The 25,555-nt window shown below is 32.7% G+C and overlaps 1 protein-coding gene and 1 non-coding gene across 3 annotated transcripts in view; both read left to right on the forward strand.

The window, feature by feature from the left end:
* The window catches only part of Fur2 (furin-like protease 2), a 546,777-nt gene that overhangs the window by 470,469 nt on the left and 50,753 nt on the right, over positions 1-25,555 (forward strand). For both annotated transcript variants that reach the window (XM_077428654.1, XM_077428653.1), the window contains exon 3: positions 18,885-18,989. In XM_077428654.1, the coding sequence (XP_077284780.1) occupies positions 18,885-18,989 (105 nt within the window). The remainder of the gene's footprint in view (positions 1-18,884; positions 18,990-25,555) is intronic.
* On the forward strand, positions 11,060-11,141 carry TRNAL-AAG (transfer RNA leucine (anticodon AAG)). The gene has a single exon. It is a non-coding gene; the product is annotated as a tRNA-Leu (tRNA).

The raw sequence follows: 25,555 nt of genomic DNA on the forward strand, positions 1-25,555 counted from the left end.
ATATTTGTTATTTGTGACACATGTATTTCAAAATAATTATTTCCACAAGCAAATTTTTTTTAAACAAAAAATGTCAGAGGCGACATTGGTTCAGTCGCTGAAGAGTGTCTGGTGTAATATGTATGTATGTATGTATCTATCTGTCCTTTTATCCCACTATCCGTCGGTTCTTTTATTCGGCTTGTTCGTCGCGCAAAACACCAATTTAATACAGCCACTAACGCCTGTAGGGGTGGCTTTGTCGGGAATCCGTGACACGGATGCAAATTTCCGTCGGGCTTTTACTTTTACGGGGGATGCAGCAGCCCCAAGGACGACACTTCGACCCTTCACTCTGCTTTTATTTCCATATATTACGATTTTTCATATCGTACTTACATACATATACATATGTATATATGCGCATTTATTTATTCAAAATGAACGTGTGAAAGAGTGCTTCCTCATATTTTCATTCAAATATGAAATGCGGACACTCCCTGCTACCAACTGACGTCTTCGAATCGCTGTCGTGTAAATATTTGATATCTAACGAAATATTTTGGTGCGTCGCACACTGGTCGAAATTGACAATCTAGATGTGCAAAAGTCTAAAACGAAGTAGATATTAATTCTAATACTTGTGGCATTTCTCAGTATAGAATAAATAAGTGGTTCCTGAGAGAGTATTATTATTGTTGTCTGCTCAATAAATAAAATATACATCGCTCACAAAAAAAGTTTTTGTGACGGCAATATTTGTCACCTGAATTAGTATCGTTTTAAACGTTGATGTATAATTAAAATATAAAAAATATGCCAGCTTAGATTCATACGGTCATGGAAAGTTTTGGCCCAATAAAATACAAAATATCCAAAATTATTGATAAAAATGACTCTCTAACTTTGTATTAAATATACTACTATTAGATAGTTATTAATATTAAACTTAAGTCATGCAAAAAAATAATACATACCTGTAGATAAAAATTCCATAGTTTTAAAACAAAATATACACTTAAGAACTTTGAAAGCAGTGTGTTCACTTTAACGTTTAAAACGAGACTAATTCAGGTGACAAATATTGCCGTCACAAAAACTTTTTTTGTGAGCGATGTGTATTTTATTTATTGAGCAGACAACAATAATAATGCGTTCTCAGCATTGAAGTAGAATGGGTAGAAGCGCTCTTAGCTTACAAAAATGTTGCTACAAAAACTCCGTTCAAACGGAGATTTCGGCTGTTTTGCTCAGTTGATTGTTAATCTCTGTAGCAGTAGGATCTCTTTGAAATAAGCTCTACTAGTGAAATTGTGTGGTAGTATTAGTTCCGTCTCTCTCTTCGATGGCTCGCTTTTAAGCGATACTTTTGTTAGGAATGGCTATTCTATACATTATACTTCAATGGCTCTCAGGAACCACTTATTTATTCTATACTGAGAAAAGCAACAAATATTAGAATTAATATCTACTTCGTTTTAGACTTTTGCACACCTAGATTGTCAATTTCGACCAGTGTGCGTCGTGACCTGCTGAAGTCGTATATTTCGATCGATACTAAGTAAAAATCAAATAACATAACTTCGCTTATTGATATTTCATTTACAAATGTATACATAGCCATACTTTTTAGTTGCTAGTCACTAAAAGGTCTCAGGTTCGAGCCTTGACTAGACCTCGATTGAAAATAATCATAGGTCTATGATTTGAAGTGTTATTGCAGTGCTATTCGTCAGATTTGGATATTTGTTACTCCAAGTCGATTGTTTACCATTAGAGTTTTCCAATGTATGTGATTAAGTTGTTGAAACGGTTCATTGCAAATTGGCTTATTCTCTATTTGTCGCCACTTAGATTATAATTTCAATTTATGTGTAGGTATATATAAATTTGTTTCAATACATGTTTGGTCATAATTTTTAATTTGGGGCTACGTAGATACATACATATGTACATATGTATATGCTAAAATTATATTAAAAATATATATGTACATATATATGTATACATAAATAAAAAATGTGGACTTGTCTGCTGCATAATGCAAGTACGCTAAAGTTGTTATTTTACAGAGGCTAATTAATTTGGTAATTGTTACCATTGTCATGTAATTTTTTTTTTTTAATATAATTGATTTACAAGGCGTCATTTTTGCTTCATTTAATGATGTTCGTATTATTTTTATAATCTATAATTTACTACATATGTATAGGAAAATCGTAGAGTTTTAAGAAAACATGATATATTTTTACCAATTAGGGCTAAATCAAACGTGCTCATGAACTCCCCCCTCTCGAGAGCTGTTCGACTCCTTAACTTACTGGCACATTACTTGGACCTATTCGATGCCAGTTATGTTGAGTTGGTGGAACACATCCTAAATAGCACGATATAAATTTTTCAATCTTATTTCTTTTTTTTTATTTTGTGTACATATTTTTTACTTGATTTTTATTATTTTTTTATGATGTTTTTTTTTATTTATGATTTTTATTATTTTCTTATGTTTTTTTTTATTTATGATTTTTATTATTTTTTTTATGATGTTTTTTTTGTAATTTTTATGATTTTTATTATTTGTATTAAAATCACATTGACGCTTTGGGGCAACCTGTCAAGTCTCTGTGGTATTGATTTTTTAAAATAAATAAATAAATAAAATATGTTGTCATGCATCAAAAATAATGTACTTTCATGTGAAGCTTTAATCAAAATGTAAATTTTTTGATAATCCTTCGGCGTTCTCGCCCAGTATATGACCCAAATCCTAACTGCAAACCTTGAATGTATATACTTTCATTTACACTTTTAATACAAAGTAGATCTTTTTTACCTGAAATTCGACTCGCCTCCTTTTTTTCCACCCTCGAACTATGTACTCACGCTTTCGCTAACCCCGTTAAACCGCAAGGACATTTTAAGGGTTCGATTCACTCCCTCTTATTTGTTCGCGTTTGTTTCACACGATTTTCGAGTTTTAATTTACGAACATTGCCTTTGAGGTTTGTCTTGTTTAATCGGGCCGTTAAAAAAGCTCCACAAACGTATAAAAATACAGTCGGTTTCGTAATATAAATTTCACTTTTGAAAATTATTTTGTTGATTTTTTACAAACCTCCGCTATTTAAGTGTCTTTTTGCTATTTTTTGTCTTGATTGAACGTAACTTTTACATCGTAATCATTTTATTTGCTTAATTTACATTTAATGTATACTTAAATGCTATATTTTCGTCGTAAAAGTTTGATAGTGCTATTCTTATGAGATGTTAATATTATATATATCACATAGAGTTTCCATTATCACTCGTATTTTGTATATGTATAATATCTATGTTATTTGTCCATTTGGCGTTTTATGCACGAGGCGAATGACATTTTGAAGTGGTTTTGCACTCAAACTATGCACATTTTTATCACGTTTCAGTTTCATTTTCTTCGTGTAGATGTAATAATGGGGTAATGTTTCGATAACCCTATAAGCGCAGGTTCACCGCCAACACCTATCGTCCAAGCGATCGTCTGGTACCCCGAAACAAACTCACTGAATTATTCAATAGCTCGGGAAGATTCCCCCTCCGGACAGGGAACGATTCCCGTTCGTGATCCGGCATAAAATGTGGTCCAAATCGCGTAATATCATCGTAGACACCCCACAGTTTGAGGGTTAACATCGAATTGGGGCACGTTTTTTGGCCTTAAATTTAAATAATTAACCGATTGTGAATCAACACCTGGAGATGTCTTGGTACTTTCATTAATTTGGAAAATATTATGTAATGCATAAACATTAAACATTAAAATATTAAAATCTTAGTAATTAGTAAACATTAAAATCTTACAGTTTCGAGAACAACTCCAAATCCAATTAGACTTTGCTTATTTTTGATTTTGAATATAAAAACAGCAACTAAATCAATTTTAATAATATTTAATTAATACTTATATGTACATCGATGAGAACATTAAATCATATTAATATGAACCTTGAAGACTTTGGATAAGTTTGCAAAGATCATACATATGTATCTTCAAGCTACATACGAGTATGTATATAAGCAAAACTACACTTAAGCTTATCTTCAGTCTAATTTATATACATATGTATATGTAATTTGAAAAAATCCGCTTCGATAGATATTACCTGTTGGTGGTTTAATATACATACACACATACATATGTATGTAAATTTATTACGTAGTCTCGCAAGTATTTAAGTATTTTAAAAAAATTGCTTAAACTTACATATTCGCAAGGTTTTTAAAATCGGAAGAATCGCTAAAAAAGAAAGTCTAGCGTACAATTCGACGTTAAAATGTAAAATCAGCAAAATTCAGAGAAACGATAGCTCAGGGGTCGCATGCATTCAAATCGGGATAGCGATGGATGAAAAGTAACCACCCCATCGCCTCCCCACCCTTCTTCCTTGGGGAGTTGAGAAACTTCACCATTGTAATGCCTCGAAGCGTACAATTGCTTTCAATTAAGACGGAGAATTCGCCTTGGGAGCGAGTCTAAAATTAAAAGAGTACTCGAGCACCCGAAGAATGAGAAGTCAAGTACTGGAAAAAATCGAAAGCTGCAGCGCTAAGGATGCGCCCACTTTAACGATGAATGATATCAATCTAAATTTTATGTGTACATATGTAACAGTTTAACATTTAAAAACTTATTATCAAGTCACCAATTATATTATACTAAATCTGCTTATTATAACTACATACATACATATATTTAATTTTTCACTCTATGTAAAATTCCTGTTTCGCATGTGTTTGTTAGATTTAATTCGAATGGTTTTAGAATCTGAATAGGCGAAAGTTGCGTGTGAGCTTTCGCAAGCAGTACGGGTATTATCTCGAATGTGAGTGGAACGGGGTTGAAAAGACGCGAATCAAACGCCACCACCCCTCAACCTCCAGTCCGTCTGTCGACAAAATGTAGTCGTAAAACAAGTTCAAACTGCCTTCAGTCAAAAAGAAAAACTCGACTGTTGGATACATTTGTTAACAAACTTCGCGACAGTCGAAACTTTCACGGGGGTTTGCTCCGCGAACAAACACGAGCCGGATTACCTGATACAAATTGTGCAAATTCGTGCGCTAACCCACCCCCGACACTTTCGCGACCCCTCCCCCCTCGATTTAACTCTCAGACGGCCGGACTGTTGGAGAAAAAAATCTCACACGCGAGAACAACCGAAATCTCTCGCCTGAATATTTTTGTCAAAGAAATTTCTATGCGGTCTAAAAAGGGGAGGCTGGTGGGGTTGAGTTTAGGTTTTTGCCCTTAAGCTGCGGCATATTTCTCACGTTATACATATAAATGTGCGTGTTTGTGCAGATTATGCTTATTCTGTTCGCAAACAAGATGAGATGTAATATAAAAAATCGTAATGCAAACGAAAGTGCTCGTTTTTACGTTCTCGTTGTTCTTTTCTTTTTGTTTTGTTTTGTTTCTTTTTTATTATTGCTTTTTTTGTCGTCTTATGTACGTCGTGTTTTAGCCCCTTGGAATCCGATTCCAAAACAAACAAACTTAATATGAATTCGTTTCATTCTAATCTCGAGCGTAAGCTCGACTTCAAGATTTACGACACATGCTTATGATAATGTGTATGAAATACGATTTATCATATTCCTATCGAGATAATTCGCGCATAACTTTTTTGACTTTCAAATGTTACAAGGATGAATCTCAAACGAGCTATTTTATATACACAACTTTTGTTATAGAATGTATATGGATCACTAATTACTCTTCACTCGTAATTTCAGCATTTTTAGAATTTTCTCATGTTATATTATTATAATTTTCATAATGATTGTAAATTTATTTATTTATGAATACTTGGGAAAGGCGGCAAAGCCGATGGACCAAGACGTTTGATAATACATACAGTAGTACAGAAATACAAATATCAATTAAGATAATAAAAGAAACCCGAAAAATAAATATTAACAACTCAAAATAGCCGAAATTAAAATAAAAAAGAAAAAGTACAAAAGACGAACTCACATAGCTTAAAAAGAGAATAACTATTAAATAAAAACCTATTTGTTTTAAGGAGATCGTCAAGTTTATTTTATAGACTATTCCAAATATCAACCACCCTATTTGAAAAGAAGACTTCTCTAATTATTTTGAAGTAAATATCTTTTTGGAATCTGAGAGTAAGGCCTTTAATGTATGTAAGGAGATTTATCATAGGACAATTATTGTAATTGTTATTTATAATTGTTTATACTTCAATTAGATCACCTCTCAATTCTTCTCGTTTCCACAGTGGAAAGATTCATTATTTTTAATCTCATATCATATAGGAGTGATTTATGTTCGTATGGTTTATGTTTAATTCTTCGTTGAACCTTTCCTAAATATACAACGATAAATTTTAAAATTAAAAAACATTTTTTATTATTTTTAGCATAAATAAATGTACATATGTATATGCTTAAATTGAACATTCCATTTGCTAGAGTTAAAAAGAAAAAATATCTTACTAATTACATAATAAATCGTTTTAACTGGAAAATTTTAACATCCCTATCTTAATTTGAATAATATCCGAATCTTTTGCTACGTCAGTTGCTTTTAGCAATGTAATTAACTATAAAATAAATAATCCTATTTCAAGGTAAGTTCAGCCCGAACATTTCAGTCTTGAATTTAATAAGCAGTTTAATCTTCATTTAAGCTATTAACATTTTAAATTCGCATCATTACATTAGGTATTATATTACTCTAGGTACATTACGCAAAAGAGAAATTAAGCATACCCAGACTCGCATCTGTCTAACACATTTCCTCGATTTTGCTCAGAATCCTCTTCAGTGTAAAATGTGCTCAAATTTGAATATAATTTTCATTTATCTACGACCGAGCTGAGGTTCAACTCGCTACTCACTCACTATGGATATATTGAAATTCCTTTCGCGGCACACTTTCCCGAGTATTTCCCACCCTCTGTCCTCAATCTAAACATCTACGACCTTGTCTATGGGCTGGAGGGAGTGACGTGTTTTATTTGCGAAAGACTAAGACACATTCCTGTAATTAGTTTATGGTTGCCGAGGAGCCGAATGTGATTATCGTAGGGCCGGCGTCTGCTTGTCGACACAGCCGACCTCCCTAACTCGCTTGCGGATTAAATTAACTGCGCTGATGTCGACTAATTATCTGTGTCTACAAATCCCAGACGAATCCAGCTTTCTTCGCATATTACGAACATATGTACATACATACGTATATACGGAAGCGGACGAGGTACGTATCCCGGGAAATTAAGAAAAATGGGCGACGCTTTCCCTCTGTTTCATTGTGCTGATGCGACAGTCGCATAAGGTCGGCAGTTATTCGAAACGGTTATCGAGTTAACAAACACGCGTATGCTCTAATCGAATTTGTAAAAAATAATTGTGTAATTTGGCATCAAAGCAGTATCGAGAGGCTGGGACGAGTCTCCCTGTAATCGAATTGCAGATTGTTTGTATATATATATATATATATATATATATATATATATATATATATATATATATATATATATATATATATATATATATATATATATATATATTGATAAATTCTGTGGTGTTTTTGTTTCACATTTTGGTCCAATTGATCACACAGAAGTGGCCGATCATTTTCGCTTTGTAGCTATTACATATTTCGACTAGTTCAAAGGGCATTCTTTCCATCGGCCCGGCCCGGTGCAAGCGGTTGCAATTGCACATTTTGCACCCGTTTGTCAGCCGTTATCAACACATTCCCGGTTCAGTCCAGAGCATCACAAAGGCCCGCGTTTTTCGGCACATCGTTTTCCTCGGCATGTTACGTCTGATTGTGTGCCTAATATCTATTCGCCTTTTTGTGTCCCATGTTCCCGAGTCTCGCTTTGTGGCCACCCTAATCGCTTTTACCGGTACGACGGCTACGGACCCCGATTTTAGGGGATTTTTCGTCAATGGTGGGGCTCTCTACGTGTGCGGGTGTGTTTTTCGGTTATGTTTTCGTTTTTAATCCGATTTTTTCCGTTTTACAGCTGCGCAAATAAAAAGCGGAAACGCGCCTCACCCGGCGCGAAAATTTATGCTTTATGTACGTCGGATTATCCGCTTATCTGTGAAACACAATAAATACGCGCGGTCGTCTATAGTATTCATTTCGGGTGTTGATAATATAATATGTCGAGGCTTTACGCCTCGAATCCGTAATTTTTACAAAATTTCCTTTTGTCTCGGTTGTCGGTGTTGATTTTTCAAATTGTCGTCCGCCATCTGAATAATGACGTATCCATTAAGTGGGTTTAAAAGCTTTAGGTGTTCAGTGCAGGCAATTCTGTTCAAAATGCATGTATTCTGTCGTACTACAAAAGGTTAATCATCGTCCATAGTGCTGGTGTTACACACGTAATGCAATTCGATTAATGCTTGTTCGTTGCATACAATCGTGCACGATCCACATTAAAATTTACGCTTGTCGCGTTCCAATCGTTACGTTTCGAATAAATAAATAAATAAACATGGGAGCTGCGTAGGGGTACGTTTGCTTCTTTTCATTTAACTCCCATGCTGTTTTTTTTTCGCCCGTTTTGTATACCAGCGCAATCTATTTACCGCGCTTGTAACCGAATGAACTTTACGTTTCAATTAACGTGCGATTGTCAACGAATGCTGCAATTTGTTTAAAATTTCAGTCCGACAGTGTTTAAATATTGTAGGAGCTATCTATATTGATAAAAACTCAACATATATAAAGTATATAAAAATATATATGTCCGTATTGAATATGGAAGAATCACAAAGGCATCAACTGCCTTGCGGTGAAAAATTTCTGTTTCTATTGGACAGTTTTTCTTAGGTGTGCGATAGAAATAGAAAAAAGCTTGTTTTTTAATCAAAATAAAATTAATGTTTTGTTCTTTCATACTTTTTAGTTTCCCAAAAGCAAGGATTGCAATATCGGTATACCAGGATACCGGTTTACCGGTAAATCGCCAAAATTTCGCCATCGGTAAATATCGGTAAATTTTAATATTTACTGGTAATTACCGTAAATATTTTGTCGCGAATTAAGTACATATGCGGTCATATATTTAATTGCATTATATTTTATTAAAAATCGATGCAAATGGCGTATTTTGGATTAGGTTGTCAATTTACTCAAGATTTATTTTTAATTTTTTACGATTCAACCTAGGTTATGGTTTTCAGGAAAAGTATGTAAACATACAGCTTTGTAATCCACGATTTTTTTTTTTTATTTACCGTTTACCGGTTTATGAAATTTGACGACGAATTGCAAACCCCATCCAGAACTCACAATTCGGAGCAGTATTTGTTATTTTGTTGAAAATCTTATACAATACATGAGGGGTATAAAAGCAAAGGTGCCACTTACACAAGTTCATTTAGAGAAAAACGTTTTTGAGCGTGTGAAAGCGATTATGCCAGTATTTTATGCTTTTATTTATAAACAATAACACAGTTGATTTTTGTGTGTGGACATACAGGCACCTTTGCTTTTATACTCCTCATGTAATACATATGTAGATACCTATAATTTGTCATGGTTATTTGTGGACCGGTGTGTAGTAAGTGTCTGCATCTTTGTTCCGAAATTATTCTAACTTTAATGTTGCAATTTCATAATGAATTTTCTATAATGTCACTGTGGCTAATATGTAAATAAATAATTAATATAATATAGTAAATGAATTGTTTAACAATAATATAAATGATTTAAGTATCTTATTAATAAGTATGTAGTCGAAATTGATAACATGTTTGTGTTATTTCGAATCAATTCATACACAGGTGTGTACACGCACATGGGTCTTGTGGCGCAACGGATAACGCGTCTGACTACGGATCAGAAGATTCCAGGTTCGAATCCTGGCAAGATCGAATAATTTTTTTGTGTGTTAATATATTTTCCATTATAATGGAAAATTTAACCAATATTAATTATAATTTTTAATTTGAGTATAAATATTTATTATCTTAAATTTGAAGGCCAATGTAAAAATTGGCAACAAAAATTCGACGATATTACATACATATCTTGCTTATCAATATTATCTTTTAATACTACTATTATTCAAGCCTAATAAATTTATTAGTAATAATATTGATATTACGATTCGTATACGATAAATATTGTCGGTATTTTAAGTTGCTTACCGTCTCAACTTTCGTTGATGATTTTAATGCGACCTCATCTTAAACTTGCTTACCCTTTCAGCCACTTCACAAACATAATTACATAATGATATGACGTACGTCCACAATAGAAAGCGTGGCTCCAACGACATTAATCCTATTAAAGTCATTTTCTTCATCCTCCCTTCTTTCGTAACTGCATTCCACACCATCCACGCGATACCACGTTCCCATCTCCAATTCGAGCCAGCATCACACTTATACTTATAGCCGAGGTACTAAACACACGTTACAAATTGGATTTACCAGTTCGAAAGAGCATGTCCGCCACGCAAGTACGCTAGAATAGGTACGTATCAATTTCATCTCGGGTTTTAGCGCAAACTTTAATCTAATCTTTCAACGGCCGAATTCAATAAGGGAAGTGGTGCGCATTCAATATCTAGACCTAGACGCTATTGCGATATCATAGACCCCAAGGTCTACGACCTGAGAACTCCTTTGGGGCAAACCCAAAGCGACCTTTCTTAGCATTGCCCTAATCGCCTTGACGATAATTAAATACGAGGCGGTCAGCGGAAACGTGCGCGTTTGTTATTACGGGGAATTCATAATCGGCTCTAATTGATTATGAAGGAAACAGGACACTCAAGGGACGGATAAACGGATCGGCGGGAATTAAAGTGGCCATGCTGATTATGTGGTTTAGATTGCACGCACAAACAGAGCTCTGCGGATATCTGTGTCGTGGGTGGGTCCGCTGTAAATAGCTCTAGAGCACTGTTTCAGTAGGTTATTCTAGACTCGCGCGAGTCGTCTGGTGTGGTTGGGGTCAGTTTGAGAAATTCTGGTCTAGTGTGTCGAAAAATAGATTTGTGATTACACGAACTGGTTGTTTAGTATGTCAATTTGAGTACAAGGTAGCGTGGCCGAGCGGTCTAAGGCGCTGGTTTAAGGCACCAGTCTCTTCGGAGGCGTGGGTTCGAATCCCACCGCTGCCAATGCTTTTTGCGTAATTGTTTTTATTTGCATTTTTTTTTTCGAAATTATAACGATATATAAAAATAATTTGTTTTGAAAATTAATGAATTCTAAAAATAATATCGTAATATTTTTATAAAATAATGTTTTTTTAAAAAATTTAATTTTTATTTTGTTCGTTTCTAATTTTTTATTATTTTCTATTGAATTTATATTTTGTTTTATATAATTTTTTAAATTATTTAGTGAAAAACATCTTGGGTACATCGCCTATGCCAAGCTTGTGCACGAGTACTACTAAATAAGTAAATACGTAAATAATATGTATATTTTTACAAACCTACTTTATTAATTTGTTTAATCATTGTCTTTAATTTATTATAATTAAAATTATATAATATGAAAAAATATTTGAAGTGAACTATTTTGGAACAATTCAACATAAAATAATACAAAATACGTACATATTACAAAGATTATTTAATAATTTTTTTTAAATTTTAGATGAGCTTTTATTGATTTTTCTTTATATAACAATACATACATATGCGTCAGTTAATGTGATTAATTTTAGTAGGAAGGGGGTAACTTAGGTAAGGTTGGTTTAGGTTTTTTTAATATGAAATATTTATTAATTTAAATAAATAAAAAAAATAATTTTTCAACACATTAACTGGCTATTTATTATTATTAATAACCGGATTTAACTATAACATAATTAAAAATTAATTTAAATAAATTAAGCTTTGATATAAAATTTTAAATATAAAATTCCACCAAAAATAGGCATATCGGATATAAATTCAAGGAATACAAATATATACATACATATGTATGTACATACATACTGTATCCTAATTTCATTAACATTTGTGAGTTTGGTTCATTCGTTTTAATATAAATTATTACCAAATTAAATGTTGATTAAACGTCTTGTCAATTTTATCAACGGTTTTGTTGACCTCGTTTGATTGTAGAACAAGGTTAAGGTGAAACGATTTCATATCTAAACCCGTTTATGCTTCATTAATAATTCAATTAGGTGTTTGCTTAAATTATACATATTTAAACATCGTTATTAATGTGAAAGGAAGCAATTATATAAAACGGATCAAAATTAGCAATATATAAAATGGTAAATTTTACAGCCACTCACTATCCACTGCTGGATGGAGACCTCTCCAACACGCTTTAATTCGTCTCTGTTTTTCATAACTCTCAACCATCTCACCCCACAAATTTTTCTAATTTTATATTCTCTTGGGTACCATTCTAGCACTTCTTTTCTAGTCCACCTTTCCTTCATTCTGCTAACCAAGTAAACCACCCATTACCATTTCAATCGGTTCACTCTCTCCACTATATCCACTACCCTTGTCATACGTCTAACCTACGTATTCCGTTTTCTATCTCTCCTCGTTATGCCGGGTATACAACGCTCTACAATTCTTTGATATAACATATGTATAAAAGCGACCCCTTTTTTATTCAAATTTTAAATACAACATACCGAAGTGCGTTTCATCATACCAAAATAAAATATATTTTCATACATGAATTACATAAAATGTACGCGAACTGATATAAACCGAATTGTTATCGGTACGTATTCATACGCGCTGAACTCGTCATATTTGCGATACACATGCATACATGTGTGAGTACTTTTTTTTTTAGTTAACTTTTGTATTATTTCGGCAGTGCGAAAATATCACATAGCATAAAGGAATTCGTTTATAGTACAAAATGCAGCATGCAGTCGGAAATGCATTCACCATGTAGCGCTATACTGCTCCAACAACAACAAATTGATACATTGTCTGCCGGAGAGAGAGACCGTGCGGAGGATGATATTGTATTTATGAAAGTGACGCGTGTCAATCAACGCAGTATTCACCAAAGCATTAATGCAAACACGACCAACAGACCGTGCTTAAATCGGACCTTTTTTGAATCGGCAGTACATATGTATATGAATCATAAACTGGGATAGGGAAATTCAGACGCATGCGGCTCTTTATTTGCACATTAAATGCAGATTTTTTCAATAAACTAAATAAGAGTCCCTCAAAATCAGAAAATTTTATATTTCTGTAATGGATTTATACGTACTTAAAGACTCATTATGCCCTGAAATACAGGTATGGATCTCACCGTAATGTAAAGCATGTTTATAGACTTGGTTTTGCATTATAATTTATAATTTAACATGTACAATTTTCTTCCCAAAAAAATATTCTCTTTTACGTATGTATTGTATCTGAATTTTTAGACAAGATGTTTCGAATATATGTATGTATTTTTAATAATTATATATATAAAGACGCTAATCTGTGTGCGTGTGTCCTAACGCTAGCCGAACATAATGAATCGATAAAAAGCCTAAACTTTGTATAAATTCATTCGCGGTCTCGAACCAGTCACCTCTCATCAACACAAATATCCTCTATATACATATGTACATATGTAGGTATATTTGAGTTGGGAGTTAATCGATAACACCATGGTCCGATTTAAAATTATCACAAAATTTTACATTTCCCCTTACGGACATCGCTAATCGATACGTTGAAAAAACAGCAAGTAGTTACATATACATATCTTCATTCGCGTTTAATCATTTCGCAAAACGAACCGCAGTGATGTTTATACAGTGGCCGCCACGCACCGATGCGTTTTTCAATCAGCCCTTACAAACGTAGACACGTGTACGTGTACGTTCGAACGATACGCTTTTTGCACGCGTCTACCCTCTCGTGTACTAACAAGCTTTTCCCCACATCCGTCGCGAATGTTTTAACTCGATTATTTCGGCGTGTTTGTTCGCGTTTCGTAATTGGAAACGATTGCCCTGCTGAAATTCGTACGGTGAAACGAACCCTTTTCGCGCAGGACACGAATCGCCTTAATGACCAGTTCGTTCGATGCGTGCGAACGTTCGGGTGAAGCTGCGTTTCAATTAATCCACACACCCATCAATAATACACCGAGTAAGGTTATGTTCATTTTGAAAGCTACTGTAAAAATCGGCACCCAAAGCACTCACGCGACCAAACGCTCACGCTCACGTTCACGCATTCGTACGTATAAAATCCGTCAGCGCTTTTTCGTCACACCGTAATTAATAAACTACTTTTTTGTGTTAATCGTGGTAATCGACACAAAGCGCGGTCAGTGTTTACATGGGTCATCTTATGGATTCTCTGCGATGTGTGTACTTTTTTGTGTCTTTACATTGTAATAATATATGCAAAATTTATATTTAGTAATTACAGTTTTCTCATAAAAACACAGTTTTTTATTTGATAATATATTATCTGAAACTATATTAGAATTTTAATTTACGCTATATTTACTAGATATATATTAACCAGCAGTATAGATAAATGGTTAGCATGTAAAGCTTTCAATTGTGTGGTCACGGTTTCCATGCCTGGCCTTGTTGGCCAGACCTTGGATATGTGACTTCAAGGTCCATCATTTCCTATCAGAGTTTGCCAATTTATCTAATTTCATTGAGACGGTTCCAAAAACTTGCCAACGCTGACCTATTTCTCGCGAAATTCGAGTTTACACTATCTCAAATTCGCTAATTTATTAAATGCTGCAAATTTTTCCATAGATGTCTCTATGATTGTTAATCGATGTTTTTTATTGGCCTTGAATAATTCTTACATTGTACTTATGTACAATGTTTGACCATAGATGTCGTGTAAAATAAATAAAATAAATGAGAATATTAATATTAATTAATTACAATGAAAATATTCCATTTCATAATTAAGTTATCATTTATTTTCTGAAATAGGAACACGTATATGGAAAGTTCATGGAAATACATTAAAATATTCAATAAATAATTTACAAATTTGAATCTTTCTTTACCTGATAGTAATTTCATAGTACAGTTTTGTTTCTGTAGTGTATGTATGAAACATATATTGTAAAATATACGGTCGATTTATTTAAATACAATTTTATTTTGAAGGTCATAATATATTGTACATATGTATGTACATTGAAGTATGTTTTCGGTATACTCAATTTTCTTATTGATAAATACCTGACGGAAAGTTTTTGCAAAGTTGTTATTTAGTTTGACTAACGTTAAAATAAGCTTGTTTTTATGTTTGTGCTATCAATTTTCCATCTTTTGTTCAAAACAATATCATTTGCTAGATTCCTCTTCTTAGAATTCTCCTCTTATCGAAAGTTCAAAATCATCATTGAAAATTGTATTTACTTACTCAAAATTATATACATAATTTAACTTCAGTTGAATCGTTGAAGAGAACTCATTAGTCGATATCTATTTTTGTCTACTGGTATTTTTTTTTATTTTAATATTTTTGTTTTTCTTTGAGTGTTCCTTATACATACATATGTACATAATCAGTTACAGTATTGTATTTTATGTCAAGCATTTTTTTTTTCATTTTTCTTTTCACCATTATCTGCAGAACTCATTTTTTTCCCTGTCCATGAAATTCGTAGCTTTCTATCATATATTCTACATACATTTTTGCCTTTTGGTGATAGATTTTGTCACACATGCTCACAGTAGAAAAAATAGAGTATGGCTTCCTTTGTAAGTTTTTTTATAATATTTTATGTCCATACATACCTATCAGTGGCGTGCGGTGACTTTTCAAACAAGGGATGCTGTCTCTTGTTTGAAAAAAAAAACCGACCAATTTATTTTTTAAAATTTTATCTTATTCTTCGTTCCTTTTTACAAAATTCATCGATAACCGCATCATAGAATTTTTTATTGTTTTTTAAATTTGACATTATTTTCTTTTCGATTGCAATTTTAGTAAGACCAGAGAGTCTTTCTTCACTTTGACTACTTCTGGTGAACGTTTTAATTCTTTTCATAGTCGAAAATGATCGTTCAGCCGATGCGCTCGTGGAAGGTATCGTACAAATTAATTGTATTAAACTAAATACTTGTTCCAAAACTTCTATTAGATCATCTTTCACAATTAATTCCTTTACGTCATTTATAGATTTCAAATGAAAATCTTGCGTTGAGTACATGTAAATTAATTCGCTTTTTAATTTCATCAAATCAAATTATTTTCCATAAGTTAGGTGGAGTGATTTAAATAGGATATCTGGAAAATTATTTTCATATTCTTTAAATTTTTTGACGTTAAAAAAAATTAAAAGAAATTTTAAATTTTCGATATCTCGAAATCGATTGGTTGTATTTACTGAAAGAGTTTCTAAAATTTCAGAATAGTGAAGTTTATACGTTGTTTTCACATCTTCTTCACATTCAGCATATTTTCTTTTTCTATTAAAATTTTTAGTTATTACTTTGTTCCACAATGAATCAAAATCGTCTTTTTTGTTATCTAAATATTTTACAATTTTTTTAATTTCACTTACGCAATACGATATGTCAAAGGTTTTTTTTTGTAAAATTTCAAATAAAAAATCTGCCGAATTAAATATTGCAGAAAATAAATGCAAATTGAAATTGAATTCAAACTCTTTTAAATAACGATGAAGGACTTCAGCATTTATGACAGCATCAGTATCCCATTCGTCTTCATCATTAATTATTTGATTAAATATTTCCATTAATTCTGTTTGATATTCTAATACCATATTTAAAATTTTGCTATTGTAGTTCCATCGTGTAGGGGCAGCAGTGGGAAATCGTTTTTTTATTTGACAATCGAGAAGGGAAAATTCTTCTTGAAGACTTACAAAAAAAAGTTGAAAATGACAACATACGGCTGAAAAAACGTTTGCATCCGGATATATGGTTAACAGATTGCGACAAAACTAAATTCAATCTCTGAGCGTAACAATGGACAAATAAAGAATTAGGACAAATATCTCGAATTTTTCGTTGCACTCCATTATGCTCCCCGGACATTACAGCCGCTCCATCATACGTTTGTGCAATTAATTTGTCCAAACAACCAAATTCTTCCAAGGTCTCACGTATGTGCTGAAAAAGAGAATTAGCTGTTCTATTGGGACTAACATCGACAAATCCAACTAATCTCTCCTGAATTTCATTGTTTTCATCTACATATCTAAAAATAGTAGATAGCTGAGCTTTGCGACTGATATCTGTAGATTCGTCCACAATTATGGAAACAAATTTTGATGCACGTATTTCAGTTTTAATCTCATCTAGCAAGACTTTTGATATTGCGGATACCAAGTCATTTTGTATATGGTTCGATAATCCAGTAAACACCGTAGAGTTATCTAAATGAGTTTTCAATTTTATGTCTGATTCACTCAACAGATACAGCAATTCAATATAATTCCCTCTATTTTACGATTCCTGGTGTTCAAAATGTCCTCGTAAAGGTTGTTCTTGTTTTGCTAAAAAACAGATCGCGCTTATTAATTTCGACAAAATGTATCTATTTGCAGTAACTTCTTTGTTGTGCATTTCAATATTTGCTTTAAATTGAGCACTTAAAAAATTTTCTATACGAGGTCCCTTTCCAAATTTTTTAAATTGAGCAGCAGAACATATGTGAGCTTGAGAACATTCATGTCTCTTGCGCGATTTACTTAAATTGTTTAGGTCAGAAAATCCAAATTTACTCCAGACATTCACTTCTTGAGAAAATAAAATACATGGCCAACAGAATAATTTCGTTAAGTGAGCACATCCACAAATCCATGAAATTTTTTCGTATGTTTCTGTGTTAAAATACCTTTTAAATGTTTTTGTTTTAGACTGAATATTTAATATTGGTGTGGGTTTGGGGCTCTTAACAATAATCTCCTTTTCATTAAATGGGAGAGAAGCAAATCTTCTTTTCAGCACATTTTCAATTAAACAATTGCAATTATTATTGATCTCGACGACAAGTCCACTCTCATTGTTATTTTCGATATCCATATTAAAGGCAATAATGAAAACTCGTAAGTAGTGGAACAGTAAACTAAAAATAAAGTTAGACGAAACTAATTAAAATGAAAACTTAATTCAAAAGTAAAAAATAACCAACTTACAGTATAAATGATTAACTTCGTCTAAAGAAATGAATCGGCTAGCTTTTTGATAAATAACTTGGGGCGTAGCGTGCGGAAATATCGATCAACAGTGGCTTCCAAGTGAAACTCAATAGATAAGCAAACAGAGAAACCGAATCCACCGTAGAGGTTAAACAAGTGTCAACGCGTCCGCGCGAATAAGACAGCCTCATAGTGCGCATGCGCAAATGGGATCGGTATCGACTCCGAATCCATGACGCGGGCGCACTTCAGTCAGCGTCTACTCGCCAGCGTCACTCGCCTGTGGCCGGCCGGCCGCCCGCCTATGCGAATCCTTAATAAAAATTATCAAAAGATCCTATATAATGCATCATGTAACAAAAAACACGTGATATGTGAAATATATATATATATATATATATATATATATATATATATATACTCATAAACTACATCATAATCACGTACATCACTAAGAATACATCGAAGCGAAATTCAAATATTTATTAAAAATACTCTTGGCTTTTTAAAGTTATAGGGGATGCGCCGCATCCACCGCATCCATGGACCGCACGCCACTGATACCTATATAATAGTTATGAGTCTGTTTGTTTGCCTTAAAAAATAATGACTTTTTGCAAAATTTTCGAAAAAGCAAACTTACTATTTAATTTTTGTTTAAATTTGTATATAATAAACATGAATTTATGCGTTCATTTGTACGCTACGTTATGTGTAGTGAGTCATCTGTGAAATTGATTTTAATTGTTGTCCTTTGTTTGTTACAGATCGGCTCGTTGAAGGGATACTATTTGATGACACATCATCACGTTCATAAAAGGTCGTTGAATACGAGTGAAGATCATCATAAGCAGCTTATCGAAGAACCTGAAGTGAGTATTCATAAAGTAGATAATTTGTGATGTCGCCATTCATCCATTAGGTTAAATTTTAAACATCGTAAATTATTGTGCGTAATGAAAGTGGCGTAATTACACGCACGCTTTTGGACCATTACAAATTTCGCTATGAGTAACAGGGGAATTTCGACTTACGCCCAACAGATCTCTAAATTAATGAATGTATACTTACATATGTACATATGTACTCGTCTTTAATTTTATTAATTTGAGTGTGATATTTTGCCTTATCGGTTTTTATTCATGCGAGTTTAATCAATTTAAATTTTCATAAAACAAAGTCACTGATATTTTTAATTGTAAAAGTATTTCCAATTGAGATGTCATACACTGCAGATGTTTTGTAGACTTGTATGTAATAAAGTACTGGTTTGGGATTGTTGTTTATTGAAATTCGATACTATTCTGCTTAACAATTCAATGTCATAAATTTCTCATTTCTTCTTCTATATTATCTTAATCACCTTTATACCGACAAACGTTGAGTAAATTATACATATGTAATACGTAGAAGAGACACTCCAATATTTTAATAATAAAAATCGTTGCAGATACATGTGTACATATGTACATATGTACATTGTGTATTGCTATAAAGAGTTACATACGATAGAAGACATTTCATTTAAGATTAACCGCATCTTTAATCTTTTAAATTATATTGTCTCGTCCAAGTGTGCTCTTATTCTTCCACTAGACCGTTTTATACATACACACATATGGCATTTGGATTTAGCTTTCGTTCGTTATTCGAATACAAATTTAGTTGTTCTTTCATAGTGTACATTCTACACTATAAAAGTATGTGGTCACATTATTTTTTTAGACTTTTTTGGTAACGTATTTATTTATTTTATTCCATCAATCATGCACACTCGTCTAAAGAGATTATTCCAATGTAACGAGTGTGCTATAAAGGTACATAATTATTAAATACTAGTGGTTTTACCCGACTTCGCTCGGTATTTGTAATATAAGCCGCTTAAACATGACTAATCTAATAGTACAAATTTTATTAAATTTATTTGAATAGTTTTATTTTATATAATTTTTTTAAATACTCATTTTTTTTTTTAAATTTAATTGACTGTCACGAACAAACAAACATATATACTAAGTTTCTTTCGAAATTATATGTATACCAGAATCTGGTGCCCCCCCCCCCCCCCCGGCGCTTTCGTCCTTGGCGCCGTCGCCCCCGAGGACTTCGAATCCTTTGAATCGAAAAAAATCGGCGCCTATGAATTGAAAAAATAAAATCGAATGTGTCTTCTACGAACCAACGAACGAAGTTTACATATATGCAAAGTCTCTTTCGAAATTATATATTAGATATATTTAGTTTAATCATGGCGTATATAGTCAAACTTTGAACAGAAGTATTGTAAAAATTATATAAGGCAAATACGAACAACGGTTAACATCCACAGAGACATCTATGGATACATTTGAAACATTTATACAGATCAGCGAAAATTGAGATGCTGAATAACTCGAATTTTTGCGAGAGAGATAGAACAGGGATACCAATATTTTGGAACCGTTTCAATGAAATCAGTCAAATTGGACATAAGTACAATGTAAGAATTATTCAAGCCCAATAATAAGCATCAATTAACAATCATTTTATAAAACAGCGAGTTCCAGATACTAAAAACTCGAATTTCGCGAGAGATAGGTCAGCGTTGCCAATTTTTTGGAACCGTTTCAATGAAATTAGATAAATTGGCAAACTCTGATAGGAAACGATCGACCTTCGAGTTACATGTCCAAGGTCTGGCCAGCAGCACACTCTAGCTATAGAACCAGAGATCACAGAATTGAAAGCATTACATACTAACCATTTATCTATGTAATCGAATCTGTATGTAAGTTGAAATGAACATCATTATTTTTAATAGTTGGATTTTTTTTTCAAATTGAATTTCGAAATTCAAATGGTGATAATATTTCAGGTATTTTTGTATCGTAGCAGCCGCCTAGTTAAATAATAATATTGTTTAAGTTTTAAATATAACCCTTCATCTCCGGGCGTCTGGTTTGCGCGTGCTCTTGGGCCGTCTCAGTTTGCACGCGTTAAAGTTTCCATAACGTGCGTCTGCCGATGACAGCTCGGACGTGTACCCCCTTATTCAAAAGTTGCACGTCCGTGTTGAAAACTCCTCACGTCAACTGATGTGATCCCGGAGGACCCCAGCATTTATTCCTTATATCCCCACTCCATGTGAAAAAAATGCCTTTCATATCCTCCCCTCTACATAGAAACAGCACCATCTGCGTTTTTCGCAACTTGCGAATCTTCTTTTTAGTTTTCGAATATATTGCATCTCGATTAAATCGACAATAAAATATTTTATATGTGAATTTAGTGTGTTTTTAAATTTTTTTTTAAATTATTTTTAATTTTGACTCAGTATGATGTATGTACATACATATATTAATTTGACAGTTACGATTTAACTGATGAAAATTAGTGCATTTACGCAGAAAGTCGACGTGCTGGTTGATTATGCTTATAAATATTTTTAATACGCCACATTGAAATCAATAATAGGTAGAAAGTATGATAATATTATCGGTACCTGGCTTTAAATTTAAATATAGTCTTCACTATAGTATGCTTTCGACGCTAAATATTTAAAAGACTGATTTTATTCGATTTTTTTTCATTTTATTTGAAATACCATTTTTATAATTTGTCTAGAAAAGATTCGTGCTAACCTTTAAAAATATAAAATAATGTAAAAAATTACAATTTTTTAATTATTTGTAAGAACAAAAATAATACAATTTCCATATACGATGAACTCTCAGATATTATATTTATACAAAAACTTATAAATATTAATATTTTTCTGTTGGGAATTCCTTAAAATTACTCATGTGGAAATCGAAATAAAATAAAAATTGAGTATTTTTAAGAATTAATTGTACTTTTAAAACCTGACTTATAGACTTTCTAAAATACTAAATTACTATTTTTGTATTGATTAATTTATTATGAATTAATTTGTATTTCACGTACATATCAAGCTCAAGCATAATTTGGACATGGATTAGGATTAAAGTTATGTAAGCATTTTTCCATTATACCCACGTATAATTTTTCCGATTTCTGTACACGTACGATTGGGAAACATATCCCGATATTATTAATCGCCTTTCTATCTTCGGTATTGCTTCAGCGAATGTGCTCTCCCCAAAACGTTATTAATCTCGTGCGTATGAAATATATCGTTGCGTGAGCAACAATATATACATTAATTAGTTTGCGTATTTCATTCGCGAGAAAAGCGTCCATAAATTTTCCTACATCAAAATAAATGATAGCTTTATTTGACATCTGAAACACGTTGCCGTGATTGATGGAACTCCTATATAGATCTACGTAATCTGGAGAAAACTCTACGCTTTATTGCCGTTATCAATCCTTGCAGACATTGGCGTGCGATTGCTCCACTTAAAAATTCGCCATTTTGATGCGGAAAATGTGTCTTGAGGATTGTCGAAACTTGCCGAGATAATTTTCTCGTGTTTGGTCGACGCCGCCCTTTCCCTCGCAGACGCTATTCAATTATGCCCGAACGCGGAAAACGGGAAAATATCGTTTTCCACACCCCATTTCAAAATTAGGGATGTAAAACAATTAAGGGCTCGCCATGTGATACGGCGCAGAGGCCGTTTCAGTGAGTAAGCTCCTCTGTTCCGGTCCATGATTTTGATCCGATTATGTGTGGACTTAGGTCTTAATTTCTCTGAAAAGGGGAACAAACTCACTCTCTCTCTCTATCTCTCTTTCTCTCTATTTCTGAACAGTTCGTCTGAAAAATATCACATTTCAGACGGTTACGACAGAACTCTGCTGATATAAAATGTAATAAGCGACCACACATTTATGTATTATACATATATAAACTTGTTCTGGCTGTATTTTAACATATTTTATGCAAAATGTATATACACATGTACATATAAATCTTCAGGGAAAATTTCATTATTGAATTCAAATATACCACAGAATATATTTAATCTGTAGCGCAAATTCGTTTAATACACGGTGTATACCTATAATACACCATAATATTTTCCAGTAAACGCTACTCATGATACATTAATAATTGGAATGTTTTTAAGGATGCCTTTTAAATATCCTGATTTAAATAATATGATGCTATCATTGGAAACACCCAAAACAATAAATTATTTAAAAATAAATTGCGTAGTTTTAAAATGCAATTTCGGAGAATTTTTTACTTTGTATAATATGAAGATTTTTTTAAACTATGTACGTACTTTGTCCCATTTTCGTTCCAAAAGAACTACTTACTTAATTACGTAATGCTTTTTTTCTTGTGAAATATTCTTTTCCAGAATGTTCTACATTTTTTTTTGATCACTTATATATATGCAGTTGATGTAAACCACCTTTCCATAAAAATATTCAAACTTTGGACACTTTGGTAGCATCGATGTTCGCTATACTAGATGATATAAATGATATATTTTACTAACGTTTCCGAACATACATACATTACATTTATATAATCATCAGCTACAGCCATTCACCTCTTACTGAAGGTTTCTCCAACACGCTTCCATTCATCTCTATTTTGAGCAACTCTCGTCTATCTCATCCCACACATTTTTTTCTTATTTCATCCGCCCTTTTTCCTTGTGGCTATCCTTGCACCATGTTACATTCTCTCTGGTGTCATTCGAGCACTCCTTTCGTCCATCTATCATCAATTTTTCTAGCTAGTTTACCCGCCCATTGGAATTTCAATCTTTTCACTCTTTCCACTTTATCAACTACTCTTGTCATATTTCTCACCCATGTATTCCTTTTCCTGTCTCTCATCGTTATGTTTATCAAATAAGATTCCATACTTCTTTGAGTGCATTGGAATTTACGCAGCATGCCCAAGTTGTACATTTACATATAATATACAAATATGTATTTTATAAATTTGACAGTCTCTTACTTTAAATCGTTAAAATTCAACGACCACGATTCAATATTTTAATTAATTTGAAAGTACATAGTTTCAAAATTGCTTCAGAATGTAATATGATACTATAAAGCAAAGGCTCACTGGTGGTATATTGCGTCATAGAATTTCCTGTCGAAAGCCCATTAACGGCTACAACACTGGCGATATCTCTCAGTGGTGCATCCGCGTCGGATACTTCTGGCTAATAGCCGGTCGCGTGGACGATGCATCGGCGGTTCCGATAACCCTTCTCAATTGTCGGTCCGGCTGCATAATGCACTTTCGATGCACCGAACAATTGGAGCTATCTCCGTGATGCTGTAATCCAACCATTCGTATTGGCCGTCATGATCAATTCGACGATGAAGTGTGCAAACTCCACTCGTGAAAAATATACCGAATGCTGAACGAACCGCATTAGAATAAGTATTTTCAATGCTATTCAATGCGGAACTTTCGTCGAGAATATGAACTGTGCTGTTTTCCGCTTGAATTTAAAATATGCTTTCATATTCAATGCCTGAATGTCAATACAAATAATATAGGGATATATATATATATATATATATATATATATATATATATATATATATATATATATATATATATATATATATATATATATATATATATATATATATATATATATATATATTGATAAATTCTGTGGTGTTTTTGTTTCACATTTTGGTCCAATTGATCACATAGAAGTGGCCGATCATTTTCGCTTTGTAGCTATTACATATTTCGACTAGTTCAAAGGGCATTCTTTCCATCGGCCCGGCCCGGTGCAAGCGGTTGCAATTGCACATTTTGCACCCGTTTGTCAGCCGTTATCAACACATTCCCGGTTCAGTCCAGAGCATCACAAAGGCCCGCGTTTATCGGTTTATGTATTTGCAATGTGTTTTGTTTTTTTTAAATAATATTTACTTGCGTATTTATAGTTTAGTAAATTGATAGAAATACTCAATTTTTTTAAAGAAACAATATGCATGTAGGTTCTAATTTTTTTTCAGATAAAAAATTATGTATTATATGTAAATGTAGATATACATTTTATGCCACTTCAACATTTCTGATAGCACTCTTCTTTCATTTTGATATTCTAGTATATTAAGTGAAGAGTCCCAAAAGAATTATAATAGCTTTCAATTGCTTTCTGAAAAAAATAATGGATAAAAGTAAAAATATTTTTTATGAGATTCTACGAGTATGATAATTTTTTACATTTATTTTCTCTGGCAGAATTTTAAAAAATCAGGCCTATTTTCATATTTTTAAAAGAGATTATTTCATTATTTAAAAGAGATATTATTAAAAGATATCTTACATATTACATATATTTTTTTATCGGCTTAAGAATAATCGTCGATAGAATTTGGAAATAGTTGAATTTATAAAAAACTTTGATAAAATAAAAATAAAATTCTAAGAATAATCGTTTTTTTTTATATAATATAGTATAATAAATAACACTGAGCAACAAAAAATCACGTTTTTGAGTTACCAGAGCGGAGACTAACCAATATTTACTAAGTTTGACCC

This window comes from Arctopsyche grandis, chromosome 4 (genome assembly GCF_051622035.1).
Source record: "Arctopsyche grandis isolate Sample6627 chromosome 4, ASM5162203v2, whole genome shotgun sequence".
NCBI classification, from domain to species: Eukaryota; Metazoa; Arthropoda; class Insecta; order Trichoptera; family Hydropsychidae; genus Arctopsyche; species Arctopsyche grandis.